General features: G+C 63.5%; 3 protein-coding genes across 4 annotated transcripts; 2 read left to right on the top strand and 1 right to left on the bottom strand.

The window, feature by feature from the left end:
* Positions 1-1,988: 1,988 nt before the first annotated feature.
* On the bottom strand, positions 1,989-9,112 carry LOC308526703 (uncharacterized protein). 2 transcript variants are annotated; one of them, XR_013996571.1, is made up of 5 exons: positions 8,263-9,112; positions 7,968-8,046; positions 2,852-2,922; positions 2,419-2,588; positions 1,989-2,205 (listed from the first exon to the last, which is right to left on the bottom strand). XR_013996571.1 is itself a non-coding variant. In XM_081101897.1 (4 exons), the coding sequence occupies exons 1-4, from the start codon at positions 8,331-8,333 to the stop codon at positions 2,202-2,204; spliced, it is 324 nt and encodes a 107-aa protein (XP_080958023.1). In that variant the 5' UTR covers positions 8,334-9,112; the 3' UTR covers positions 1,989-2,201. The 2 variants fall into 2 exon arrangements, 1 of the variants encoding a protein (XP_080958023.1); XM_081101897.1 differs by lacking the exon at positions 2,852-2,922.
* Positions 2,583-6,960, top strand: LOC308526698 (testis-specific serine/threonine-protein kinase 1-like). The gene has a single exon (XM_081101893.1). The coding sequence runs from the start codon at positions 5,594-5,596 to the stop codon at positions 6,848-6,850; it is 1,257 nt and encodes a 418-aa protein (XP_080958019.1). The 5' UTR covers positions 2,583-5,593; the 3' UTR covers positions 6,851-6,960.
* Positions 9,113-9,767: 655 nt separating the features above from the next.
* On the top strand, positions 9,768-25,458 carry CCM2 (CCM2 scaffold protein). Its single transcript, XM_081101892.1, has 10 exons — positions 9,768-9,922; positions 18,425-18,598; positions 19,712-19,795; positions 20,173-20,356; positions 21,337-21,473; positions 22,629-22,764; positions 24,133-24,190; positions 24,306-24,408; positions 24,511-24,649; positions 24,997-25,458. The coding sequence occupies exons 1-10, from the start codon at positions 9,893-9,895 to the stop codon at positions 25,275-25,277; spliced, it is 1,326 nt and encodes a 441-aa protein (XP_080958018.1). The 5' UTR covers positions 9,768-9,892; the 3' UTR covers positions 25,278-25,458.
* Positions 25,459-26,113: the final 655 nt, after the last annotated feature.

Raw genomic sequence — 26,113 nt, 5'->3', positions numbered from 1 at the left:
CTCCCCGTGTGGTGAAGTAGGAAGTGGGTTCTGGCCCGGGAGGGGCTGACTCCCTCCCTGAGGGGCTCTGACCCCTGCTTCCTGGGCGGGCCCCTACGTGGGGCAGGCCGGTGGGAGGTTCCTCCTGGCCTCGGAGGAAGCCCACCCCATCTCCACCCGCCCTCACCCAGCAGCCCCTCACCCAACAGCAGCCGCCCAGGCCCCAGTCCCACCCCAGGGAGTCCCCTGCAGCCCAGAGGGAAGATTCCTGTCACCCCACCCCACGTGGCTGTCAGCTCTGACCCGGGCCTGGTGGGTGCAGGGTGGGCACAGGGCCCCGTGGTGACAGTGGGAAGACACCGTGCCCTGGCCTTCAGGGCAGGGCCCAGACAGGAGCAGTCCTTGGTGTGGAGACGCCAGGAGGTGAAGGACAAGACCCGCTTTGCCTGGGACCTGCCGTAGGGCGAGCGGGGCCGGAGTCACCTGCCCATGTGCCAAGTTTCCACCCCCTCAAGTACCTAAAACAAATACAAATTTAATCAAGTTGAAAAGTGCTTATCCCAGAGCCGGGGAGACCAGGTGAGCTCCCAGCAGAGCCTTTGGCTCCACCTGGGGGTCCCCTGGGGCACCCCATGGGCTGGTGTTTTTGAGGGCCTTTCCAGCTTGAAGCCGGGGAGAACCTGGGGAGTTCTGGGCGGGCCTGTGGCAGTTTCATTTCCCAAACCCCGGGGCCAGCATCCCGGGTCTGTATCAACACTCAGAAGGGACGACTGGCTGTCCCCATGGAACGTCAGGAACAACGGAACCGCAACTCGGCAACACTTTCAGGTCAGGGGCACAGCTTCCAGGCCTCGGCTCTGACTGAGCCACACCGAGCCCTCCGCCCCAGCTCCCCCCAGCCTCGGGGAGGGAGCCCCACCCACTACCTCATTTCCGAGGGGAGTGACAGAGCACCCAAGGCCTTCCCTTCCTGGGCCGGCGGGTCCGCCGAGGCTTGTCCCGGGCAGACAGGTGGTGGCCTGACCCTCAGCTTCCCTGCAGGGCAGGTGGAACCAGCAGGAGTGGGGGCAGCAGGGCTCCTCTGGACCACTTTCTTTTTTAAAAAAATATATTTTTGTTGATTTCACAGAGGAAGGAAGAGGAAGAAACATACATCAATGGTGAGAATCACTGATCGGCTGCCTTCTGCACGCCACCCACTGGGGATCGAGCCCGCAACCTGGGCACGTGCCCCCGACTGGAATCGAACCCAGGACCCTTCAGTCTGCAGGCCGACACTATCCACTGAGCCAAACCAGCCAGGGCTAATAATTCTTTATTGTTTAAAGTACAACCTATGTCCCCCTTTTCCCCTCATTAGCCTCCCACCCAACCCCCACCACCCTACTGTCTGTGTCCCTGGGGTATGCATATCCACATGCAAGGTCTTGGGTTGATTACCTCCCACCCACCCACCCTCCCCCGCCTTCCCTCCGAGATTCCGCACTGTCCCACACTCCTGTCCTCTGGACCGCTTCCAAGATGCTTTCCCCTGGAGATGCCAAGCTGGCAGCACAGCCTGGCCGTTGGCACCTGCAGGCCTGGCTCCAGCTGGTCTGAGGCCACCTCTCTCCCCCCGTTGGTCAGGAGGCCCCTCCTCTGGGCCTCGGTGTGGCTGACCGACCTGACTCGGTGCAGGACCTGCAGGTGCCCTCCCATTCACCCTCACTAGCCAAGTGAATGTGAAGCCAGCTCCGTCAGCCTGGCCCTCACTCCCAACCACGTGGGCTTGGGCCAGCCTGTGTGCACAGCAGTGGCTGCAGCCAGCACTTGTCAAATGGAGCCGAAGCTGCAGGTGCCTTCCCGCCCCAGAGGCAGAACCCACCCCGGGACCTCAGGCCAGTGTCCGAGAACAGTCCCCTCCCACGTGAGGGCAGGGAGGCACCTCAACCCGGCCCAGCGCCTTCAAGGAGGCGTCTTCCTCTTTGCGCAGTACTTTGGAAAGCAGAGAAACGGGCTGGACTCGACACTCATTTGGAACCTGTTTATTAAATGCCATTTCCCACTCAGATGCCAGCGGGAAGCAGACGGAGACACAGTGCCAAAACCTGGGGTCAGAGAATGCCAGTCAGAAGCCAGGCCTGGAGCCACCCACGACCAGCCAAGAACCAGGAACCCGACTCCCTGCAGACAGGAGCAGTGAGGGCAGCACCTCCCTGGGCACCCAGCTGCCAGCATCCACTTCATCTGTAAAAACAAGAAACTGCTGGGAAAACTCAGCAACGAAAGCACACGGCCAGAGCAGCCTTAAACCGCCCTGGGCTCCCACTCCTGACCTAGAGGTTCCCGGGGAAAGGATGCAGGTCGAATCCAAAACCAAAGGCAACCAAATGCCTGGCAGACTCACTCTAGGGCCCCGACTCCAGCCAGCTGTCCCCCACAGCCTCCTGGGACACTCACCTGACCACCAGGAGGAGGAGCAGCCTCACGCCCTCAAGGGAAGACTCTGCTAGTCCAGGGACTTCCGTGCTGAGACACTGGGGAGGGAGGACGGCAATGCACTGGCAGGGAGGCAGCAGTCCCCAGGCCGAGGCTGACACGGTGGTCCCGCCAGGTTCACGGGTGCCCTCCTGGGAGGAAGCCCAGAGGCCGAGCGAGAAGCAGCTGGTGAGTCCCATCGGCACCAGCACCAGCACCGCTCACCACTCCACCCCCACAGCAAAGCGGGTGAGCTGGGCGCCCTGCCCGCAGGGGCCAGAGTGCTGACCACGGAAGGGCACACTAGCTCTCTGCCCGGGAGGGGCTCCCTGGTCCGCCCGACACTGTTCTGCAAAACCTCGGGACAGCCAGAGCCTCACCCCCAGAACCGAAGGAACACGAGACTCGGACAAACCAGTGTCTCCCGGTGGCCACTCTCCGAGGCCAGCGTGTCCAACGTCTTCACTCAGACAGGAGAGGAGTCCCCTGGAAGGAAGGCAGAGTGGGACCCTGCTGGGCACTCTTTCCGTCCTGCCCACCCCTGACTGCACCCAACAGCCCTCACATCAAGGCAAGGACACAGGGCACCCGTCCCTGTCTGGTGGGCTGAAGGCCTGGTGTCCACTCGCCACCTGCCAGTTCCGGCTGGGTGAGCCCGGAGAAGCGAATTTGAGCAGAAGGCGCCGCTGTCTGCCTTGGCCTCCCCATGAGCACCGAGGGGTGATGCCTGCGCTGTATGGTGCACACTGCCCGCTGGCCGGAGATGGTCAAGCTGAAACCAAAGGCTCAGGGCATGGCCGAGCAGGTGCTAGACCAGCCGTGGGCAAACTACGGCCCGCGGGCTGGATCCGGCCCGTTTGAAATGAATAAAACTAAAAAAAAAAAACAACAAAAAACAAAGACCGTACCCTTTTATGTAATGATGTTTACTTTGAATTTATATTAGTTCACACAAACACTCCATCCATGCTTTTGTTCCGGCCTCCGGTCCAGTTTAAGAACCCTTTGTGGCCCTCGAGCCAAAAAGTTTGCCCACCCCTGTGCTAGACAAAAGGGCTCACAGTGGAGGGCGACTGCCCAAGGCTGGCCCCTCCACCGGCACCATCCTCAGCAGCCCAGGAGCTGCTGGCACTCGGCGTGGGACCCAGCCACGGCCGGGGTGTGCACCAAGTCCCTGCCAGCGTCCCCCTTGCAGGGTCTGTCACAGAAGCACAGCAGGTGAAGAGTCCAGCCAAACCGGCCAGGAGAGGCAGGGCCCTTTTCTAAAGGCAGTGACCCGGGCCTGAAGTCTGCCCTTTCTGACCCACTGCCACCCGGCTCTGCCCGCTGCAGGGCCCACAGGCCACCTGTGTGGACACAGCGCGGGCTTCCAAAACTGAAGGGATGTTCACCCCCAGCTCCTTGCCTGCGGGGGTCACTGTGGCCTCCTCCTACAGTCCTGCCTTTGTCAAGGTCACCCTTGCCGGGAGCTGGTCCATCCTTGCTGTTTCAAGGGACCTGGCATATATGGCATACTGTTCTTAACATGTTTGCTCACCTTCTTGGCACTATGTGTTTTAACCAAGGTCTCCTCTCTGAGAAAGGTTGTTTCCCCAGGTAGGGATTTTCCCCTGAAGTTAGGGAGGGAATAAAACCTCTTAACTAAGTGCCAGGTGGGTAATTAATCACTTTAACTACGAACAATCATGCTTAAGCTACATAATCTTTACTCCCTGGAATGGAGATAAGAAACGCCCTAACCTTTGAAATAGAGATTGATAGGATTGGAATCAACTGGTATAAATACAGATGTAAGAAGACAGAACAGAGAGAGACAGAAATTGGCACAGAACCTACACAGAATGTTCTCTAGAGACAGAAGAACTTCGCTGGAGAGAACATGGCAAAAGATCCTGGACAGAAACTGGCCTCAGAACCTAGAGACAGAACCTAGCGAGAGAACATAGCAAAAGATCCTGGACTGAACCTGACTACAGAAATTGGCAAGAGAACCTGACTAGAACCTGGTGACTGAACCTGGCTGGAGAACCTGGACAGAACCTGGCTGGAGAACCTAGCGAGGGCACATGGCCACAGAACCTGGCTGGAGATCCTATCCAGAACTTCGCTGGAGATCCAGACCAGAACTTGGCTGGAGATCCTGGCTGGAGATCCTGGCTAGGCTGCTGATCAACTGAACGCTGCCTCCGTGTCCTTCCTTCTTCGCCGACTCTGTCTACGCCTTTGGGAACCCTTGGACCTGCTGGGGTTGGACCCCGGCATCTGGCGCCCGAACAGGGACCCCTAGGTAAGCGCCCCGCACTCGGGACAGATAGGACTCCACCATAGGAAGAGGGTGGATAGTCTTTGCCGACTCCGTCCACACCTTTGGGGACCCCTGGACCCACTGGGGCTGGACCCCGGCACACCCTCTCTTCCAGAAATGTCCTTGCCATTCGGGTTTCCTCCGCCCTGCTCCCGCCTTCGTGCTGATGCCCGTAGGAGACCCTCAGATGGCCCCAACCAGAGTGTTCTTGTCTCCTGCTGGGACCCCGACTATCACAGCCACCAGCCCGTCTCAACAAGCAGCCCTGCCTCTGGGCCAGTGGTCGGCAAACTCATTAGTCAACAGAGCCAAGTATCAACAGGACAACGATTGAAATTTCTTTTGAGAGCCAAATTTTTTAAACTTAAACTATATAGGTACATTATTATTAATTAGGGTCCTCCTAAGGCTTAGGAAGAGCCACACTCAAGGGGCCAAAGAGCCGCATGTGGCTCGCGAGCCGCAGTTTGCCCACCATGGCTCTGGGCTGAGGCGTGGACAGACCATGTGTCCCCACAGCCTCCCCCCAGCCAAGTGTGAGACCGCTCTCTGCAGGCCGCCTGTCCCCCTGCCCCCACTCCCGTGGGCTCCAGCTCCCTGGTCCGCCTTCTGAGTTCCAAGTCCCAGTGGCTCAAGCCGGAGCCTCGCCCCCCCAGGGCACCCTTCCTTTATGACTTCACCCACTGAAGTCACTGGACAATGCTGAACGTTCTACCCCAGAGCTGGGGCCTCCAGGAGGCAGGGACAGCCGCCCGGCCAGCCCAGAGGACTCTCCAGTAGACGGGGACACCGCTGGCCCATGTCTCACAGGGGTGGAGGGCAGCTTCAGAGGCACGGGGTGCTCCTGGCACCATGGATGATGCCACCGTCCTCAAGCGACGAGGCTACATCCTGGGGATAAATTTGGGAGAGGGCTCCTACGCAAAAGTCAAATCCGCGTATTCTGAGCGCCTGAAGTTCAACGTGGCGGTCAAGATCATTGACCGCAAGAGAGCCCCCACCGACTTCTTGGAGAAGTTCCTTCCCCGAGAAATCGAGATTCTGATCATGCTCAACCACCGCTCCATCGTCAAGACCTACGAGATCTTCGAGACGTCAGAGGGCAAGGTCTACATCATCATGGAGCTCGGGGTCCAGGGCGACCTCCTCGACTTCATCAAAAGCCGGGGAGCCCTGCGCGAAGACGACGCTCGCAAGAAGTTCCACCAGCTCTCCTTGGCCATCAAGTACTGCCACGACCTGGACATCGTCCACCGAGACCTCAAGTGCGAGAACCTGCTCCTCGACAAGGACTTCAACATCAAGCTGTCCGACTTCGGCTTCTCCAAGCGCTGCCTGCGGGACGAGAGCGGCCTGCTGATCCTGAGCAAGACCTTCTGCGGGTCGGCGGCCTACGCGGCCCCCGAGGTCCTGCAGGGCATCCCCTACCACCCCAAGGTCTACGACATCTGGAGCCTGGGCGTGATCCTCTACATCATGGTCTGCGGCTCCATGCCCTACGACGACTCCAACATCAAGAAGATGCTGCGCATCCAGAAGGAGCACCGCATCAACTTCCCGCGCTCCAAGCACCTGACGGGCGAGTGCAAGGACCTCATCTACCGCATGCTGCAGCCCGACGTCAACCGGCGGCTGCACATCGAGGAGATCCTCAGCCACACCTGGGTGCAGCCCAAGCCCCGGGGCCTCAGCAAGGAGGGGGTGGGCCTCCTGGGCACTGAGCCCCCACAGGTCCCGGAGCCCTCGCGGACCCCTGAGCCCTCGCAGACTACCAGGCACTCTCGGACTCCTGAGGCCTCGATGACTACCCAGCGCTCGCGGACCCCTGAGCCCTCGCAGACTACTGGGCACTCTCGGACCCCTGAGGCCTCGCGGACCCCTGAGGTCTCTCAGACGACCGAGCCCGGCTATGACAAGAAGTCTATCTCCCACCAGGAGCCCCAGGAGGAGGCACAGCCTGAGGTGATGCCAGAGTCAAAGCCCCAGGAGGAGATGGAGCAAGGGCAGGTCTCCAGGCAGCTGGAGAGCACGAGCCTCATCGCCCCAACAGGGCAGCGGAGCAGGGAGACAGTGGAAGGGCGCTCTCCAAAGCCCCCGCAGACCCAGTGAGCCTCTCACCGGGCCCAGGGGCTGGCAGGGAAGGAGGCGGAGACGCAGCTTTGAGCCTGGGCTCCAGACAGGTGAGACCCAAGAGGTGAAGGACAACCCCCAGATGAGCCACTATTTTTGTCAATTTCCCCCCTCCCTTTGAACATGCTATTGAAGCAATAAATCACTATATTGGTCCATAAACTGGGTGTAGGGTTCATGAGTTTCAGCCAACATCACTGTCCGCCTCTCCCACAGCCCCCGGAGCCCACAGCCATCCATGCACTGCAGAATTTAGCCTGTGGTTCTCCAGGTTTGTCTCCGGGACCCTCAGTCCCTCAGGGTAGGGCTCGTCCCCCTTGCTGCTCCCTATTCCCACTCCCCGAGCTTTCTTTTTTTAAAAGCTATTATTTTTTTAGAATATATTTTTATTTATTTCAGAGAGGAAGGGAAAGGGAGAGATAGATAGAAACATCCGTGATGAGAATCATTGATCCGCTGCCTCCTGCACTGGGGATAGAGCCTGCAACCCAGGCATGTGCCCTTGGCCAGAATCGAACCTGGGACCCTTCCGTCTGCAGGTCGACGGTCTATCTCTTGAGCCAAACCAGCCAGGGCTCCCTGAGCTTTCTTGTCTGTGTCTGTGAGGCTGTTCAGGATATGATCAAAAGCCCAAAACGCTTTCTGCAAACACATGACTGTTGTGTGACCTGCACTGCAGACCAGTGGCACTTGCCCCGCGTCGCTAGTGGGCACCTGGAACGTGGTTGCGGTGAATGGAAACGGAACTTAAAATTGCACTTAAGTTCAACCCTATGTGGCAAGTGGTCACCACGGGACAGTGCAGTTCCAGTGTCCAGCACGCTGGCACCTGGAGGGGAGCGGGCGATGTCTGAAACTTCTATAACCTCGCTCCGGACGCAGCAGGGCGAGGCCTCAAACCGTTCCACAGTGTTCTCGCAAGCACGGCAGGAATGCACAGGGCCACCCCAGACCCCAGCACGCTGGAGGCTTGCAGCCCCCGCCCCGCCCCGCCCCGCCCCGCGGTGCCCAGGAGTGGCGGTGGGTTGCCTCCAGGAGTCCCGGAGCGGCAGCCTCATCCATGGATGTCACTCCCCGCCATTCCAGCTCTACTTACCGGACTCGGGGGCATCCGTGCCGTCACGTCACTGCCACACACAGCCTGGCTCCCACGGTCTTCCGCAGGTGGGCACAGCCTAAGTAGGGGCGGTGACAACGATCCCTGAACCGGGGCGGGGGTGCAGCACGCGGGCGCCGGAGCACGGCTGCGGGGGGCGTGCTCAGCTCCGGAGGCCTCGAAGCCGGGCTCGCTCCCCCGGGAAGCCGCCCCCAGCGCGTCCCTCCCACCCGCAGGCCCACGTGTCCGGGTGGGCCGGGCCCGGTCGGAGGCCCCTGCCGCCCGCGCCCCTCACCCGTCTCCGCACTCGGCCGGCCCCGCCTGCGGCCCGCGATGGACTTGGATGAAGACGACAGCCGGGGGCATCCCGCAGAACTGCCGCACCGCACGCAACCGCCATGGCTACCGCCTCTCACGCCGCGCACGCCGATGTTGCGTCATCGCGCAATCCGCCGGAAGCGACAGGCGACGTCACGCAGCCCGCGGCCCAGGGGAAGTGACATTTCCTGGTCCAGGCCAGGGCCGGAGCGGGGTGGCTGCGCGAGTTGGTGGTTCCTGTGAGGACGGAGCCGAAGTCCGGGGCTCAGTGCGGCCGGGTGCGCCGCGAGCCTGCAGCCCGGGCGGGGGCGGGCGGGGCCCCGGACGGCCTGGAAGCGACCTTGTGAGGAACGGAGCTGGGGCGCCCGCAAATGAAAGCGGATGTTGGTCCGCCCTGTTCCAAGTAGGACCCCTTTGCCTGCAGAACTCCAGTCTCTGCCCTTTTCAAGGGAACGCACATCCCTGATGGCTCGTCCCACAGTCCAGGAAGTCCCGGGAGGGCAGGGGCCCCGCTGGTCACCTGACTCCAGTCCAGCCGCACGGCCCCCAGCACCTCCTGCAGGCCGGGGAGTGCCAGGGGCCCAGAGGCACCCCGCAGAGCAGGGACAGTGCGGGGCGAGAGGCAGGACACGCAGCTGGCATGCATCCCTCACGGAGGAGAACCAGTGGGGACAGACTGGCTCGTTGAGGGTCGGTTTACACGGTCTGTGCTGCAGAGCTCGTGCCGACAGGGGCGTGGCTTAGTGGCAAGGTAGCGGCCCGCTGCCTGACTCCGCTCGGCCATGTGCTTCCGGGCAAAGCACCGGTTCTGCTGGCTCTTAGCTCCCACGATGTGTGCTGTGCGGTGCGTTAGCAACCTCGGGAGCTTCCTGGGTGTGGCTAGAAACTGGCTTCCTACGCGGAGGGCCGGGGACACAGGAGAGAGGCAGACCCCTCCGCGTTGGAAGGCGACAGATTTAACAAGCCGGGCAACGAATAAAAGGAGCTCAGTCTCACCTTCCGGTTAGCCCCGCCCCTCCTCCTCAGGCCCCGCCCCTCCAGCGGGCCCCGCCCCCAGGCCCATCCCTCACTTCCTGTCGCGCCCAGGGAGCCCCGCCCCTCCCTCCCTCGGGCCCCGCCTCCCCCAGGCCCCTCCTTCCCTTCCGGTGAGCCCCGCCCTCCCTGCCGACCCCGTCCTCCCACCCCGTCTGCCCGAGGTCGGCCTCCCAGGCGCGAGGCAGGCCGGGAAGTTGGCTGCCGTAAAAATGGCGGCGGAATCCAAAAGCTGAAGCTGCTCCCGCGACCCCGAGGGGCAATGGGCGGGCTGGGGGCGGGAAAGGGGCGCGACAGATGCGCTCCCGCGGCCCCGAGCAGGGCGGGCGCCATCCCGCCGCCCGAAAGGGCTGGGGGCGGGGCGTGCGGGGGGCGGGCCCGAGCCCTGGGCCCGGAAGTGCAGGGTGCGGGGTGCGGACGGCCCCTGGCGGCCGCGGGCGGAGACAGCGCAGGGCGGCGGGCGGGCAGCGCCGGAACGCGGCTGCGGCGGCCGCGGGGCCCGGGCGAGCATGTAGCGGTCTCGGGGGCGCGGGGCTCCCTGGGCGGGCCGGGCCGCGGGGACCGCTCGCGGCGACATGGAGGAGGAGGGCAAGAAGGGCAAGAAGGTGCGTCCTCCGAGGGCAGGCGGGGGGCCGGGGGGCCGGGCTGGGGGCCCGGGAGGCTCCCGCGGGCCGCCCTCCGCTCTGCGAGCGCGGGCGCGGGGCGGCCGGGGAGGGAGGTCGGGGCCGGGAGGACGGCGTGCGGAGCCCAGCGCACGGGCGGGCGGCGGAGCGGACCGCGGGGCGGAGGGCGCCCGGGACAATGCCGGTAGGGGGTTCGCCGCCGGCCGGCGCGGCGGGGGAGGAAGGAGCCACGCCTTTCCGCCCCTTCCGGCCAGCGACTCCCCCAAACCAGGCTCTGCACATGGCCTGACCCGGGGGTGCGGACCGGGGCTGCGCGGTCCGGGATGGGGACCTCGGAGGCGGGGTCCGGGATGTGCGGAGCCTTTGCGGCTTCATGTCCTCAAGTTGCTGGCGCCGCGCGGAGCCAGATGCCGAGCCCCGCGGGCAGCGCACAGCGTCCCGACCGCGTTTCCCTCCCGCTGCCCCCCGGGGGCTCGGGCCGCGGCGTTTCCCAGTCGGTTTCGGACGCGATGGCTCGGAGCCGCCTCGGTTCTGCGGTGTCGAAGGTGTGGCTCCGAGGACGGGCCGGAGTTGATAGAGAAGCGCATCCTCTCCCGGAGCCCGAACAGCGCGCAGCGTAGGCGGCCGTTCCGGGGAGGTGGGTGTCGGTGAGATGTCTTTCCGAACACAGGCTTTATAAACTGCTAAGGAGTCTCACCTACCGCGTTGGCCTAGGTTCTCAACCTGTGGGTCGCGACCCCTTTGGAGGCCGAACGACCCTTCACAGGGGTCGCCTAGGACCATCGGAAAACACATATATAATTACATATTGCTTTTGTGATGAATCACTATGCTTTATGTTCCATTTGTAACAATGAAATTGGGGGTCACCACAACATGAGGAGCTGTATTACAGGGTCGCGGCATCAGGAAGGTTGAGAACCACTGGCAGGAAGTGTGGCATGTGTACACTTCCATATAGAAGTTTAAAGCAGCCCTTGGTCAGCCCTATGGTCTTAGGTCAGAGCCCGCTGTGTCCCCCATCCGTCACCTGCCTGACATGGTGCCCCGCTTTGCAAAGGTGCATCTGAAGGGGAGTGTGGGCAGGTGGTGCTGCCTCTCACCTGTGTCAGCGGGAGTGCGGGAGCAGCTCCCTACAAAGCTGTTTTAGTCTGGATGCCCAAGCCAGTGACCCGGCCCAGAGCCCAAGCCAGGGACCCGGCCCAGAGCCCATGCCAGTGGCCCAGCCCGGAGCGGTCCTGCGGAGAGGCTGCCCACCGCAGACGGGGAGAGCTGGGGACCGAAGCTGGTAGAAGGCCCTGGGGGATTCAGGCCGCGCTCCTTCCGGCCCCAGAGCGCCAGGTACCCGGGCCTCAGGCCAGACTCCCTCCTTGCTCAGGAGAGTCGTGGGTTCGCACCCACCCAGGAAGGATGGGTCTGGCTGAGTTTCTTCTAGAATCTTCTATCAGCTTTGGTAGAAACGTTACGCCCTTTAGCAATATTGAGGGAAACACATTCCTGAGCTTTTGGAATAAAAGTGAAAAGCCAGTAAAACTCAAGAATTTGGGAGTGGTGGCCAGTGGAGAGATTTCAGGCAGGAGAGGTTCCTGACGGGTTTCCTTGTGCACCAGGCATTCACTGTCTCGGTGGAGGAGACATAGTTGCCTGAGGCCAGAGAGCACGCTTTCTGTTTCCTGCGCCTCACAGCTCATTTTCCCGCAGGCGGCTGGGCGCTGGGCGCTGGGCGCTGGGACGCGGCTTCCTATCCAGGCCACCACCCAGCACACTTCACCTGCTGCTCCGTGCCGGTCGCCGGTCGTGGTCGCCAGCCGGGGGAACCTTCCCGCTCTGCCCCCCCAGGCGATGCCATTTTCATCGTGGTAAACTAAACCACATACACAGGTTCAAGCTGAAACAGCAGAAGTAATGACAATAACTTCATGAAAGTAGAGTTGGACATTTTTTAAAAAATACATTTTTATTGATTTCAGAAGGGAGAGTGAGAGAGAGAAGCATCAATGATGAGAGAGAATAATCGTTTGGCTGCCTCCTGCACGCCCCCTACTGGGGATCAAGCCCGCAACCCAGGTATGTACCCTGACTAGGAATCGAACCTGGGAACTCTTGGTCCAGGGGATGATACTCAATCCACCGAGCCACCATAGCCAGGCCCGATGGACATTTAAATTCTCTTCTCAAGGTAGCTTCCTCAAAAATGCAGCTTTGCCCTGGCCAGTTTGGCTCAGTGGATAGAGCATTGGTCTGTGGACTGAAGGGTCCCGGGTTTGATTCCGGTCCAAGGACACATGCCCAGATTGCAGTCTCGATCCCTAGTCGGGGGTATGCAGGAGGCAGCTAATTGATGATTCTCTCTCATGCTTGATGTTTCTAACTCTCCCTTTCCCTTCCTCTCTGAGATCAATAAAAATATATACTTTTTAAAATGCAGCTTTAACTCTTTAACAGTGTGGGTGGTAGGCTCATTCGGGTGTCCGGACACTTGTCTTGGTGCTTGTCAAGCAGTTATTCAGGCTCATGCTAACGTGGTCTAATTCCCCAGGACAGGAAGCTGCCAGAGAACCAGTAGAACCCAGTGGATCCCATATAAAGTGGCCCCGGGTACAGCCCTGTCCTTTCTCAGGCTCCCCTGGCACCTAGGAGGAGGGTAGCTGGAACCCCTGCCATGTCCCATGGAAGACGCTGGGTGGTGGGGATGCAGGAGGGGCCTGCGGGGTGGGGGTGAGCGTGGGGACAGAAGTCTGCTGGGGCCACGCCTACGTGCACAGTCCGCAGGGACTGGTGCCTTGTAGACCACGCGTCCTGATTTGTGGCTTAGAGAACACACCTGCCTCCTTCCCAAGCGAACCCCAGTTTTGTGCGTCTGACACTATTCTGTCAGGATGTAACTCCTTTTTGTAAGGAACGTAGGTGTGCACTTGGGCTGGGTTGGGTACGTTTTTACAAAAGCCTTTGACTCGGTCGAGGATCGCAGCCGGGTGGGGGCCGCTGCGTGGAAGCCACGCCGGCTTCTGCCGCTTGAGCTGCTGCTGGCTGCAGCCGCCCTGCCCGTGGCCAGGATTTCCGTCTGAACAAGGTACACACCCCTGCGTCCATCTAGTTTATTCGCCTTCTTCACGTGCGAAAAGAGTTGGTGAGGTGCCTGGGACGCAGGGCTGGGTCTCAGGTGGTGATGAGGGCTCACTGCTAGTCGTGTTGTGTTTGGTATTTGTGTTCCGTCCTGTTCTGATCTGAGGGGCGTCCATGCTGAGATGTCACAGGCGGATTCTGTGATTTGTGAGGTGAGTGTTATTCAAGCTGGAGGGGGAGGGAGACAGCTGGATGCTCGGCAGTGGGTGTTCGTTACTTACTGTTTGGCCTCCGTTGGTGAATTTCTGAGAATTTCCATATAAAAAGTGGCAAGAAGATCCCGTGGTTATGGCCCCAGGTCACCAGCTCCGGACCTGCCAGCTCACCTGAGTGTTGGAAGCTTGGCCTAGACCAGCGCCCGTTCCTTCTGTGATTCCAGCCCTGGCCAGCGGCTCAGTGGTTAGAGACCAGCCTGTGCACCCCAGGGTGGTTGGTTCTGTTTCTGGTCCAGGGCTTGAACCTGGGTTGTAGGTTCGATTCCTGGCCCTGGCTAGGGTATGTGCGGGAGACACCCAATCAGTGTGTCTCTCTCACATCATTCTTTCTCTCACTTTCTCTCCCTCTCCCTCCCGGCCACTCTCTCTAAAAATCAGTGGAAAAATATCCTGGGGTGAGGATTAACCCTTTGAGTGCCAACCAATATCCTAGGAACTATGCTAAAATTGCCAAGGCATTTTTGCCGATTTTACAGCAGTTTAGGGAAAAAATTATGTATTGCAAGTAAATGAAGTTACATATTCAAAAACTTAAGGAAACCTTTACTACATTTGTTTTCTGCACTTAGGTGCCATCAGTCAATAAAGAGTGAACTCCTAGCATCTAATATGATACTGCAGGAGGAGTGCCCGGCACTCCAGGGGTTAACCAAAAAAAATAAACAAACTTCAGTGACTCCAGCTCCCAGGCAGTTGGATGGTGTGAGCTGGCGACTTCCCTCCACAGGTGAGCACATGTGTGAACATGTGCATGTGAATGAACGTGTAGGGAACTGGTGCCTGGTTGCTCTGGGCTGCGTCTGGGTCGGCCGCTCAGCACGAGGCCCCCTGCATTGATCTCGGGGCGCTGATGCGCTTGGTGCCGTGGGGAGAGGTGGGGAGAGGGCTGAGGGCCGGGCGTTTTGTTTGGAAAGTGAGCTGCTCGCACGCAGCGTCGGAAAGGCCAGTGCGGTGTGTCAGACGCGTGGGGCCGCCGGGACCCAGAGCCGCTGGCACGATGAGCTTGTCGTCTGGCACTGACTGCGCCCTGGGTGCACGTGCCGGGGACGCGAGCTCAGGGCAGGCGGGGCCGTGGGGAACGGGCTTTGACAAGAGCGAGGAAGGAGCCTCTGTTACGAAGACAGCGAGCCCACCTGAGAGAGAACGTGGGATGCCCCCGGCCGCCTCACCATGCCCCCGTGCCCGCTTGGTTCGCCCGTGTCCTCCGCCAGCCCTGCTCCCAGGCTGAGCTGGACGTGGCCCCCCAAGTTCCGGGGTTGGAGCCTGGCCCCGCAGCTCAGCGTGGGTCTGTGTTTGGAGATGGCCTTGAACGAGGTGATGAAGGTTCAGGGAGGTCGGCAGGTGGCGCCCACCCCACAGGACCTGCGTCCTTATCTGAAGGAGACTTGGACAAGGAGCCAGGGGCGCGCTCGCAGGCGCCCGAGGACGGGAGCAGACCCATCTCCGCGCCCTGGAGGGAAGGGGTGTCGGCTGCGGGTGCCCCATCTCTGGTCCCCTATCCCGCTGGGCTAGGGCGGCAGGTGATTTTGAAGCAAGCCCAGGACATCCCAATGATGGGACCGGAGTCTGGAGCGGTGGCCCTGGGCTGGGACAGGTCTCCATCGACCCAGACAGGCCCGGGCAACAGAAAGCGGCGGGCCACCTGCCCCCAAGGGCTGTCCTGAGCTCAGTCTAGCTCGATCCCGAGCCCCCTTGCGGGGCAGTGCTATTCCTCATGTGCACCGGGTGTCCTATGTCGCAGTGGGAGGGTCGGAGACTGGACCTGACATTCGGGTAGAAATTCAAGGATTGTTTTCTACTGGGAGAGTGGCCACACGTGACAGTTTCCCGGGACCCACACATGACGGTTTGCCGGGACCCACACGTGACGGTGTCCCGGGACCCACACGTGACGGTGTCCCGGGACCCACACGTGACTCTCCCGGGACCCACACGTGACAGTCTCCCGGGACCCACACGTGACAGTGTCCCGGGCCCACACGGTAGTTTCCCGGCCGAGCATTGGCCTGTGGGATAATCAGATTAGGCGCCTGATCGCAGGCAGGCAGTCGGCGCGTGCGGCGAAAAGAATCCTTGCCAAGTGGAGGGTGGATTTGGGCTTTTGTCTGCGGCTTAGGGTGGTGAGCTGCGGTGGCCGGCAGCCCAGGAGGAGGGAAGGCAGTGAGTCCGCACGCCCGACCAGCGTGTCGCTGCCGCTCAGGGCGACCCGGCGGCCTCTCGGTGGGCGGTGCGGCTCTCCTGTGTGGTCCCTGTGAGAGGAAAGAGAAACGGCTAATCTGGCTCCATTACTCCTCCAGTTTAGGATCCCATGCTCGCCGTCCCAGACACTTCCCATGCCTCCTGTGTCATGGCCTTTGACTCCGTAGCTGGGTGTGGTCCCGGATATTAGGGTCACCAATTGCACGCCTCGCACAGGCTGCGGTCACCTGCCAGGAAGTGCGCCGGCCTGGCTGAGTCTGACAGCCACCACCCCAGCTGGTATGTCACTCGAAAGAGCTGGCACGTTCCTGTTTGAGGTGCACACAGCAGCCCAGGCCCACCTGCCGCTGTGCCCTCGATGTCAGACCCACCTCAGGTTTCGCTCCAGACCCTGCCCCTGACGGCGTCTCCAGCCCCCTGCTTGGACGGGAAGTATGCAGCCAGTCCCCGTCCCCCCCCATTTTGTTATGAAAAATCTCGAATACACCAAATTTGAAAGAATTTTACAGCAAATACCCATACGCCCACCACCTCGACCTACCATCAGCGTTGGCTGCGCCTGCTCTATCCTGTGTCTGCCCGTCTTCTGACCCCTCTGCCCGTCCCTCAGCCCCCTGGTGCCTTTCGAAGCACGTGCCACACACAGTTCACTGTGGTCTGACTACGCGCGCGATGTAAACGCGTCCGTCCCAGCAGGGAGCCCGGTGGCGCCTTGGCCATGGTGTCCAGCGCGCTGGGCTGCGGGCAGTCGCGAGCGTCATGCAGACAGCACGGCCTTCAGGGTCCTGACGCGCCTGGGCGAGGCCTGACCCGGCCAGCAGTGTGGGCCTGCAGTGCCCTCGCTTCTGGTGTCCGTCTCTGAGTTAATTTATAATGTGACCCCAATAAAAATCAGGCTTTTTCTGGAACCAGACCATTTAACACTCATTTGTGTTACAAACAGGGAAAAACCCCAGGAAACCTGAGAAAACAGGAGGGTGCCCCACAGCCGGGCGCCTGGTGCCGATCCCGCAGGAACGGGAGGGGCTCTGCTCCCCATGAGGCCGAGGGCGGGGGGGGGGGGCGCTGCCGTGGGGTCTGTGCGCCCCAGTGGGCAGCTGGGTGCGTGTGCAGCAGGGTGAGCCGCAGTCGGTCAGAGACGCGAGTGAAAACCGACTGGCCATCTGTGTACAAACATGGGCGGGCCTTCAGCAACCTGGGGGTCGGGAAGCTTTCCTCCCTGTTCCCCCAAAACCCTGAGGCGGGAGGGTGGTGACCAAGGGTCTAATAAGGTCAACATGCGTGAAAGAAAAGTCAAGGAAAATGTTTGCCAGCTATGAAGCAGAAGGTAGCTCTCCCGTGGGCAACGTTTTCAGAGACAGAAACAGGCCGATGGCCAGAGACAGGCAGGTGGGGACCGGTGGGTCCCAGGAGAAGACGGGTCAGGGGCCCCCAAACGTGTAACGAGGCAGTGCACGCGCACTTGTCCTGAGGGTTGCGGATTGGCCCCGGTGCAGGTGCTGCCTCCTGTCGTTATTTTGAGCTGGAAGCAGACGGAAGCTGTGGTTCCGTCCTTCCGGCCGTCACCGGTGTCGGGGGAGGGTCACCATGTGGCCGTAACAGCCCAGGCGGCCGAGGGAGCAGGGGAGCACAGTGCCTGTCCACAGAGGGGGGCCCGCTCCCTTGCAGGAGTTTCCCCACGGACGCCCCGGGGCGGGTCCATGGAGGGCGAGGTGGGTGCTGGCGGAGGGGGCCCCCCGGGGCCCGGCTCTGGAAGGCGGTGGGGGTTCCGGGAGTGAGAACCAGTCTCCAGGCAGACGGCGGTGAGGCGAGGAGCCGTGTGTGCTCACTGAGCCCAGGAATGAGGGCTCAGGTGCCAGCTGCTGGGCCTGGGCTTTCGGTCAGCGAGGACCCAGATCTGAGGTGGAAAATGACTTCGGAGAGAGGTCAGAGAAAGCGCATCCACAGCGTGGACCCGCCCGAGCTCTGCCCCTGCCGCCCGCGTGGGGAGCGGAGACACCGGCGCGTTGCCTGGGGGGGCACGGTGGGGACGGTGGGGACGCACCTGCAGGTCTGAGGGCGGGTGAGGCCTCCGTAGCTCCCGACAGAGTCCTTCTTGTGGTCCCCGGACCCATCGGAGTGTCCTGCTCCTTCCGGGGCTAAATGGGTCCTTTTGTCTTTTGGGGTCAAAGTTACAAGAGCATTTTGGTGACGAGGAGCCTGAGTGCCCAGTAAAAACGCTTGTTGAGTGAAGGTGAGTAATTGCAGGGCTACAAACACTTGGTTCCATTAAAAAGAGATTTTCAGTTCTTTTAAAAAAATATGTTTTAGCCCTAACCGGTTTGGCTCAGTGGCTAGGTCAGCCTGCGACTGCAAGGGTCTGGGTTTGATTCTGGTCAAAGGTATGTATCTTGATTGCAGGCTTGGTCCCCAGGGTGGGGCGTGCGGGAGACAGCTGATCGGTGATTCTCTCATCGATGTTTCTAACTCTCCATCCCTCTCCCTTCCTCTCTGTAAAACCAATAATATATATATATTTTTTAAAAAATGTTTTTATTGAATTTTCAGTGAGGAAGGGAGAGGAGAGAGAGATAGAAACATCGCTGATGAGACAGAATCATTAATAGGCTGCCTCCCGCACGCCCCACACTGGGATGGAGCCCGCAACCTGGGTCGACGTTCAACCACTGAGCCACCCGGCACACAGAGAGTTTTAATAAATGTTGGACCTGCCTGCCTCTCAGGCCCTGGAGGGGAGTGAGCCCAGGGTTGGGAGACGCCGCGCCTGTGTTGTCCGGGGGAGTCTCCTCTTTCCGCCCTCTTCTGGCCGCTGGGAATCGGCCCTTGACCTTCCAAGTGCCTGAGAGCAGGTGAGGGCCGGCCCACCCCGCGTGGTCCCAGCGCGGCCACTTCTCGCAGAGCCTGTGCCAGCAATGGCTCCAGCCGCTGCCGTCTCTGCCCGCAGCCTGGCCTCGTGTCGCCGTTCAAGCGGGTCTTCCTCAAAGGAGAAAAGAGCCGAGACAAGAAGGCCCACGAGAAGGTGACGGAGCGGCGGCCCCTGCACACGGTGGTGCTGTCGCTGCCCGAGCGCGTGGAGCCCGACCGGCTGCTGAGCGACTACATCGAGAAGGAGGTGAAGGTCAGTGCGTCCCCCCCCCCCCCCCCCGGGTGCCCGTCCGGGAGCTGGGGCCCAGCGCCAGGCTCTCCCCGCGGTGGTGAGCGCCGCTTCTCGGCTTGTCAAGGGTTAGGGCTGCCTGCCTGGTGGGCACAGCCCAGACAGACGCAGGTCTCGGGGTGTCAAAGCCTGTGCCCGGGGCACTGGATGGACCCCCAACTCGGTGGGAGCAAGTGAGCAACAGTGCAGCTCAGGAGGTGGGAGAAGGAAGGAGACGCCGTGGTCAGGGAGCCGGGGCCAGAGCTCAGAACACGCCGTTGCCATCGCTTAAAGCGAACACGGTGCCTCACTCGGGTAGCCAAGCCAGGCCGGTTCCTGTGCCGACGCGGGCGCCGTGCTGTGGGCACCCACGGGCTGGAGCGGGTGACAGGCGGGCTCAGGACGGACACGCAGCTGGACACACGCCAGGTCCCAGCAGGACCCGGTGCAGGTGCAGAGGCGCTCATTCTGCGTTCAGGGGGAGGAACGGGAGCCCAGCTGCTGCTCCCAGAGCCTCAGGGGTGACCTGCCGGCGCCTTTCCCATGGGAGCTTGTCCCCGATGCGCGTGTCTAATCGCTCACGAAGGCGCTCGTCCATTTGCTGTTGTTGCCTTGCGCCCGGCCCCCTGCGTTGGTCTCAGCCTCGGCCAGGCCAGTGCTCGGCACTTGGTCAGCTCCCTCCTGCGGGGGGCGGGGGGCGGGGGGTGGGGGGGCGGCCTGTGGGGGCCTATGACCTCTGTGCCCTGCTCTCTGGTGGCCCCAGAACCTAGAAGACCTGTTGATTGTCAGGTTGTCGGGTTTTCTCGTGAGGCGGGACGGGGACCTCTGAGCTCTTGGCCTGGTGAACAGGGCGGCGTCTGGGTCCCCTGTTGGGACAGCGACCTGCGTGTGCGAGTGGGCGATGGGGACGCCGGACGCGCCGGGTCACACTCAGACCCCACCCCCCACGCGGGAGACAGCTTGGCGACACCAGTCGTGGGCTGTCACATCGCGTCAGCGCCTCTCCGTGGCCGCCCGCGGGGACCGGCTTTGTGGCCACGTGAAGCCGGCCGGTGCCGCTGGCTGGCCCTCTCTCACGGCCTCTCCCGTCTCGCTCAGTACTTAGGTCAGTTAACGTCCATCCCCGGGTACCTGAACCCGTCCAGTCGGACTGAGATCCTGCACTTCATAGACAACGCCAAGGTGACCCTCCTTCCACCCCGCCCCACCCTCGGCCTGCGTCACCTCCTAACCCTGACCTCTGACCCTCGGTCTGTGTCACCTCCTAACCCTGACCTCTGACCCTCGGTCTGCGTCACCTGCTAACCCTGACCTCTGCCCCTTACGCTCTGGCAGCAGCTCCTGGTCCTCTGAGCTGGGCCTTCACAGTCAGACCCGGTGCCACCACATTCGGTTCCTCTGTCTGAACGTGCATTTGGCCCCAGTCATGCTCCTCGAGGTGCTGGCTGTTCACAATTAGCGTTTCCTAAACACCCAGACGCACCCCGCGGCCGACTGGGAGCCCAGGGGCAGCGGGCGGGGCTCAGGCCTCTGCGACCTGACGCCCGTGTCCCCTCCAGAGAGCCCACCAGCTGCCCGGACACCTGACGCAGGAGCACGACGCGGTCATCAGCCTGTCGGCCTACAACGTCAAGCTGGCCTGGCGGGACGGCGAGGACACCATCCTCCGGGTGCCCATCCACGACATCGCCGCCGTGTCCTACGTGCGGGACGACGCCTCGCACTTGGTGGTCCTGAAGACAGGTGGGGGCCTGGGCGCAAGGGGTGGAGGCCTGGGCGCGCGGGGTGGGGGGTGCCTGGTCTCCGATGAGGAGCGAGTCTGCCTGGACGCTCTGGAGTCAGTCGGCTCCTGCAGGCCGGTCAGCGGCTGCTGCCACTGGGCCCGAGAAACCGAGAGGTGCCCTCTGCCTCTGTCTCTGCGTCGGCTTCGGCCCGAGGAGGGCGGAACCCAGGAGGTCCCAAGGGGCAGGGGTGGGGTCTGGCCACTGGCTCTGAGCTGGTGCTCTGCCCAGGGCCGCCCCCTCTGGGACACGGGTGTCCTGTGGCACCCAGGCCTGGCAGGGCCCCACGTGGGCAGCCTGAGGCTGGGGGGCCCTGCCAGGCCCCGCAGCTCCCCAAAGCTGGGTGCAAAGGTGAGCCAGACCCTCAGGGCCTCTCGAGCCGTGCGATCTGCGTGGTCCCCCGAGGGGACTCGGACCTTCTGCAGCCTCTCCTGGCAGTGGGGCCCCCTCTCTGGTCCCCCTGGGCCAGCACCCGTCGAGCACAGCCTCTGCCCCGAGGTGTGTGGGGTCCCAGGTCGGCGCTGCCCGCAGATGCAAGACACCCCAGCTGGTAGGACCCAGCAGGGACCCGTGCGAACCAGTGGACTTCAGGGACATGGGCAGGGCTCCTTGTCTGGGCCCCAACCTGGACTCGGTCCCCGACATGCCCTGGCCCCGCCCTGGACCCTGGGCCTGCGCTTCCCCTCCTGTCAGGACCCCTGTGATCAGAGAGGCTGAGCCAGCAGTTCAGTGTCCGCTCAGCATTTGTGCCGTCATTGCGAGGGCACTGGGCGGTCACGTGGGGGGCCTCTGGGCATGGCAGGGGGCTGCTCGCCTGTCCTTGCCTTTGCTGAGAGAAGGTGGGGGAAAGCGCGTGGCGTGTCCCCTGAGCCAAGCCAGGCCGCCCAGCGCCTGCTGTGGAGGCCCCGCCTGCCCTCACCTGCCCCGGTGTTGACTTCTCAGCCCAGGACCCCGGCATCTCCCCCAGCCAGAGTCTGTGTGCGGAAAGTTCCAGAGGCCTCACCACAGGCTCCCTGTCCGAGAGTGGAGGGGGGCCTGTGGAGGCCTGCTGCCTGGTGATCCTGGCCACGGAGAGCAAGGTGAGCGGCACTGGGACCCGGCCACCCTCACACCTGGCCCAGGCCCCGCCCTCACACATGGCCCAGGCCCCGCCCCCACACCTGACCCAGGCCCCGCCCCCCACACCTGCCCCAGGCCCCGCCCCCCACACCTGACCCAGGCCCCACCCTCACACCTGACCCAGGCCCCGCCCCACACACCTGACCCAGGCCCCACCCTCACACCTGACCCAGGCCCCGCCCCCCACACCTGACCCAGGCCCCACCCTCACACCTGACCCAGGCCCCGCCCCCCACACCTGACCCAGGCCCCACCCTCACACCTGACCCAGGCCCCGCCCCACACACCTGACCCAGGCCCCGCCCCCCACACCTGCCCCAGGCCCCACCCCCCACACCTGACCCAGGCCCCACCCTCACACCTGACCCAGGCCCCGCCCCACACACCTGACCCAGGCCCCGCCCCCCACACCTGACCCAGGCCCCGCCCCCCACACCTGACCCAGGCCCCACCCTCACACCTGACCCAGGCCCCGCCCCACACACCTGACCCAGGCCCCGCCCCACACACCTGACCCAGGCCCCACCCTCACACCTGACCCAGGCCCCGCCCCTCATACCAGGCCTTCCCCCGCCCCCCCCCCAGCTGGCCCCACCCACCCTGGCTCAGGCCCCAGGTCACACTGAGTGGTGCCTCCTGGGTTGTGCTGGGTGGTTCTCTTCCCCAGCATCACCCCTCCCTCCCCTGTATGATGGGGGCTGGTTCTCTGTACCCCAAGCTGTGCCCTGAGGGAGGATGCCTGGGAGTGGCCAGTTAGGGTTTGGGGCCCCATCAGCCTCTGGAGGGCTGCTAGCCCCGGGGAACCCTTGGCACTCGTCTGTCCCCTTTCCGCTCCGTGAGACGGAGGGGACCCAGCGACAGTCGCCTCACAGGCCCCGCCCTGGAGGCCCCCTGGAGGCCCTTCTAGAGGCCCCACGTCCCGGTCCTGCTGCAGCTGCAGGCGGTGAGGCCTGGTGTTGGGAGTGCTGCCCCCCAGCCCCACCCCAGGCCGGGACCGGTGGGGGGCTGGCAGGGCCCTGGGAAGAGCTGCAAGAGCTGCTGGCCACCTGGATGCAGAGGCCTGAGGGCCAGGCCTCCGGAAGCCGCCCAGGAAGGTGCCGCTCTGCCCCCCGCAGGTGGCGGCGGAGGAGCTGTGCTCGCTGCTCGGGCAGGTCTTCCAGATCGTGTACACCGAGTCCACCATCGACTTCCTGGACAGAGCCATCTTCGACGGAGCCTCCACCCCCACGCACCACCTGTCCCTGCACAGCGGTGAGCGCAGGCGGGCGCAGGGCTCTGCCGCCACGGGCACGTCGCCCCGGGTCCTCAGGCTGGAGCCAGTGCCTCGATTTCCAGACGCCCCTGCAGGCACCCGAACCCCCCTCCCCGGGCCAACCAGTGGCTCCAGCATCACTTCGGGGCTGGGGTTCTTTTCTGGGACCGCAGGTGGCTCAGGTCACCTCACCTGAGTCAGACCACACGGGGGCTGCCAGCACTAGGGCTGCGAGCGGCTGTGGGCGCCTCCCTCCCAGGACAGAGGCTGCTGGGGTGGTGGTGGTGGTGGGGGGCAGTGAAGGAGCCCCAAAGCTTAGACCAGGACAGCATTCAGGTGACCCCAACCCACACGCACACGCACAGCCAGACTCAGGCCCCGCCCACAGGGCCCACTGAGTGCCGTTCAGGACCTTCACGTGCACAGCCAAACCCTCTGCTTTTGAAACCGTTTATTGGGGGCCCGGGGTTCTGTGAGTGAGAGGCCAGCAGCCCAGGCGCCTCTGTGCGGAGCCCGTGTGCCAGGGCTCCGAGTGGACAGGTCCCCCAACCCGGCGGCTCCGGCTCAGGCTCAGGGTAGCCTCGCCGCCTGGGCGAGAGCCCAGTGGTCTCCCTGCCCGTCTGGGCGCTGCCAGCTCGTCTGCGGCCCAGGGACAGGCTGGTCCTGCCTTCGTAGCTCTGGGCTCCCTCTGCCTTCATGGCTTGGACCAGGGATCTCCTCCACGGCACACCCCCCGCCCCCCCATTGCAGGGCCCGCCCCAGACAGTGCGCACCCAGACAGGCCGCGAGGTCAGAGCTCAGCCAGCTCTTCCCGGTCCCACGTCATCTCCACGGTCCAGGCCACGGACCATTCCTCTGCCCACCACCTGCCTTTGCTCCCACAGCCCCTGGGACCTGCCTCTGCCTCAGCTCTCGGTCCCTGCACGTCACAATGTCTCAGGGTCCCTTGTGTTACAAACCTTAGGCCACTGTCGGCTGTGTCCTGAGGACCAGCGGTACCAGGCCCTTGGCTGGTCTGGAGGTCTCGGCTCCTGGGCCTGTCTGTCCGTGGGGAGCTCACTGGTCTCGCTGGGGACCAGCTAGTCATGGCTTCAGCCCCGGCTGTGGGACAGGGCAGCTGCACGCCCGGATCCAGCCCCTCCCCCGCGTGGGCGGCTGTGGTGCTTGCTGGGCACGGGGCAGTCGTGAGCCCTCGGGCGCTGCTGGTGGGAGCCTCTGCCCCCCCACCTCACGAGGCCCCCCGGGGAGTCCCAGCCCATGCTCTGCCCGAGGCCGGCCGTGCCCGCGCTGTTCCCGCGGTCCTGGGAGAGCTGGGCCCTGGGTGGCTGCCCTCCTGCAACCCGGCCTCTGCTCTGCATCCCACACAGATGACTCTTCCACCAAAGTGGACCTGAAGGAGCCGTACGAGGCGGACGCCGGCAGCTTGTGAGTCCCGCTCCGCACTGCCCTTCCCCCAGCAGCCCCCCCCCCCCCCCCCCGCCCCTGCCCTGGCCCAGCGCCCTGCGTGTCGGGTGCCGGTTCAGGGGCCGTGTTCCTGCAGCTCCTTCCCCGAGTGTGTGCCCACCGCGCCCCACGCCAAGACGGCCAGCGAGAGCGAGCTGAGTGCCACGGCCGCCGAGCTGCTGCAGGACTACATGCTCACGGTAGGCGTCCGCCAGCCAGCCCGCGGGGGTGGGGTGGGGCGGGGCGGTTCCAGAGCGGGGTGGCTCTGGGCCGGCCCCCCACCCACCACCTGCTCCCCGCAGCTGCGCACCAAGCTGTCCTCGCAAGAGATCCAGCAGTTCGCGGCGCTGCTGCACGAGTACCGGGACGGGGCCTCCGTGCACGAGTTCTGCATCAACCTGCGGCGGCTCTACGGGGACAGCCGCAAGTTCCTGCTGCTGGGTGAGCCGCGGGGGCGGGGGGTGCGCACGGGCAGGTCGGGTGAGCAGGAGTTCGCGGGGCGCAGAGTGAAAACGCCATTGCAGCCGAGGGATGGGCCCGCGCCCTGCGCCCTGCGCCCTGGGCCTGCAGTGTCTCCCGTGGACCCTCGTGAACAGGCTGGCTGTCAGGGACCGTGGAGCTCCGGTCCCGGGCTCTGCCCCAGCGAGGCTGTCTCATCTTGTCCATGAGCGAGGGGTGGCGCGGTGGGAGCCCCGCTGGGCAGGGGGTGCCTTGCTCGGCCCCTCCTGTCCCTCCTCCTCCTGGGGCTTCCCTGTGGGACGGCAGGGTCAGCTGCGGTGTGCCCGCAGGTCTGCGGCCCTTCATCCCCGAGAAGGACAGCCAGCACTTCGAGAACTTCCTGGAGACCATCGGGGTGAAGGACGGCCGCGGCATCATCACCGACAGCTTTGGGCGGTACCGGCGGGCCGTCAGCTCCGCCTCTACCTCCACCTCCAACGGGAACAGAGTGGCCGGCAGCTCCGACGACCAGTCCGTGCCCTCGGAGGGGGACGAGTGGGACCGCATGATCTCGGACATCAGCAACGACATCGAGGCGCTGGGCTGCAGCCTGGACCCTGACTCGGCCTAACGCCCGGCCGCGGCCGCCTCCCCGCCCAGGGCCGGGCCTGGGTGCGGGCCTCTACTGTGAAGGAGACGGGCAGAGGCTGCTGGGCACCCGCCCGTGGAGCCCGGACAGCAGTGGTTTTGCACATGACGTTCCTATCGAAACTCAGAGACCTTAAAGAAATTGCTGCAATGTGAATACTTTATCTCTGCTGCCAGCGTGTTTCTGATCCTGTGGGGGCCGGTGTCCTCCGGCCCTTAGCGCCTGCCCCCGTTCCCGCCCAGGCTGGGTACAGCGGTCTGCGCCCCGCGCTGCCCTGGGCTGACACTGCCCGCGGGAGCATGGGCTCTTGCTTCCTGGACGTGGGGCGGGGAACAGGGGTCCCGGGCGCCTGTGATGTGAATGTCAGGCCCTCGCTGCAGGGACGTGGGCACCAGGCGCCCGGGGGCATGGCCTCTCACTGAGGCCCCCAAGGTCCACAGCAAACGTGTCCCCCTTATCCCTCCATCCCGGCCCCTGGGCTTCAGCCTCCCATCCGTGCCCTTTGAGTGCGGGAGGCAGTGGGGTGACCCTAGGGGAGCCTGGAGACTGCACAGAGGTGTGGGGACGCCCCGGCCACCCCCTCCCAGGTGCCTCTGCTCCACAAACCCCGATGGTGCGAGCAGGGAGCCCGCAGGCTGCAGCCCCACCCTGCGCCGTGAACCCTGCGCTTTATGGAGCCAGGAGCCTCTCCTCTGCTCAGAGTCCCCCCACCCTCTCATCCTGGCACCCGTACACCCTGTGCTGGGATGGGAACCCCACTTAGGGTCCCTATGTTCTGTCTGGAGGGGAGGGTGTGATGAGGACGGTGACCCTGGGAG

The sequence above is a fragment of the Myotis nattereri genome (genome assembly GCF_964212035.1).
Source record: "Myotis nattereri genome assembly, chromosome: 11".
NCBI lineage: Eukaryota > Metazoa > Chordata > Mammalia > Chiroptera > Vespertilionidae > Myotis > Myotis nattereri.
This window is presented reverse-complemented; position numbering and strand designations above follow the sequence as displayed.